Source organism: Myotis myotis, unplaced genomic scaffold, assembly GCF_014108235.1.
Source record: "Myotis myotis isolate mMyoMyo1 unplaced genomic scaffold, mMyoMyo1.p scaffold_m19_p_5, whole genome shotgun sequence".
Taxonomy (NCBI): domain Eukaryota; kingdom Metazoa; phylum Chordata; class Mammalia; order Chiroptera; family Vespertilionidae; genus Myotis; species Myotis myotis.
Window position 1 is genome coordinate 10,278,321 of NW_023416357.1, and position 734 is coordinate 10,279,054.

General features: G+C 44.3%; 1 protein-coding gene across 1 annotated transcript; it reads left to right on the forward strand.

Annotated features, from left to right (window-relative positions):
* The first annotated feature begins 209 nt into the window (after positions 1 to 209).
* On the forward strand, positions 210 to 458 carry LOC118655938 (stabilizer of axonemal microtubules 1-like). Its single transcript, XM_036308537.1, is given in 1 exon segment — positions 210 to 458. A coding segment is annotated over 1 exon segment (249 nt).
* Positions 459 to 734: the final 276 nt, after the last annotated feature.

Sequence of the window (734 nt, forward strand, 5' to 3'; positions counted from 1 at the left end):
AAGACCAACATAAAATGGATCTTCACACTGTTTGCTATATAGTGAATGATGAAGGAATCAAATAAGGGCTGGGGTCTGATAGCATAGGTTTTGTAGAGAAAACTGGTACAAGAATAAGAGATTATGGAGGAGGTCTCCCTGGAGTCCTCATTGCCTGGACGATGATGGCAGGTGCGTGGGAACTAGGGCCATAGCTGCTCCCAGGCGCCATGCAGTGGACCCTGTGGGCAAAGAGCATGCGGAGCTGGTGCCTGTGTTAGACCTGCACGTGCGGGTGACATCATTGTCCACATAGAACCACCAGGATTTACGGAAATTCTGGCATGTTTTGCCCAACAACCAAATGTTTGGAAAAATATCCCACACATGGCAATGTTCTCCCGCCTCAGAGTCTTAAACCCAAGCAAGAAGTTCGAGCACACCGTGGTAAAATGGAAGGAATACCGACATTTAAGTAAATACTGAGAAACTCTATGCTTTACTTCCCTTTCTCCTAACTCTTCTGGCCTTAATAAAGTTGTTTAACTCTTAAAAAGAGAGAGATAATTGAGGGTAAGTTTGTGTGGAATGGGGTTGTGGGAAGAGGCTAGAGGTTATGATTTTGGCGGTTGGCATCCTAGGAAGTATCTGAGGCACTAATGGAGTCCATGCTTTCACTTTTCTTTCACTCGTTTTGTTTACTATTGACTTTGGGTTGATGAATAGTAAGTTCTGGAAGAATAAGGAGAACCTGT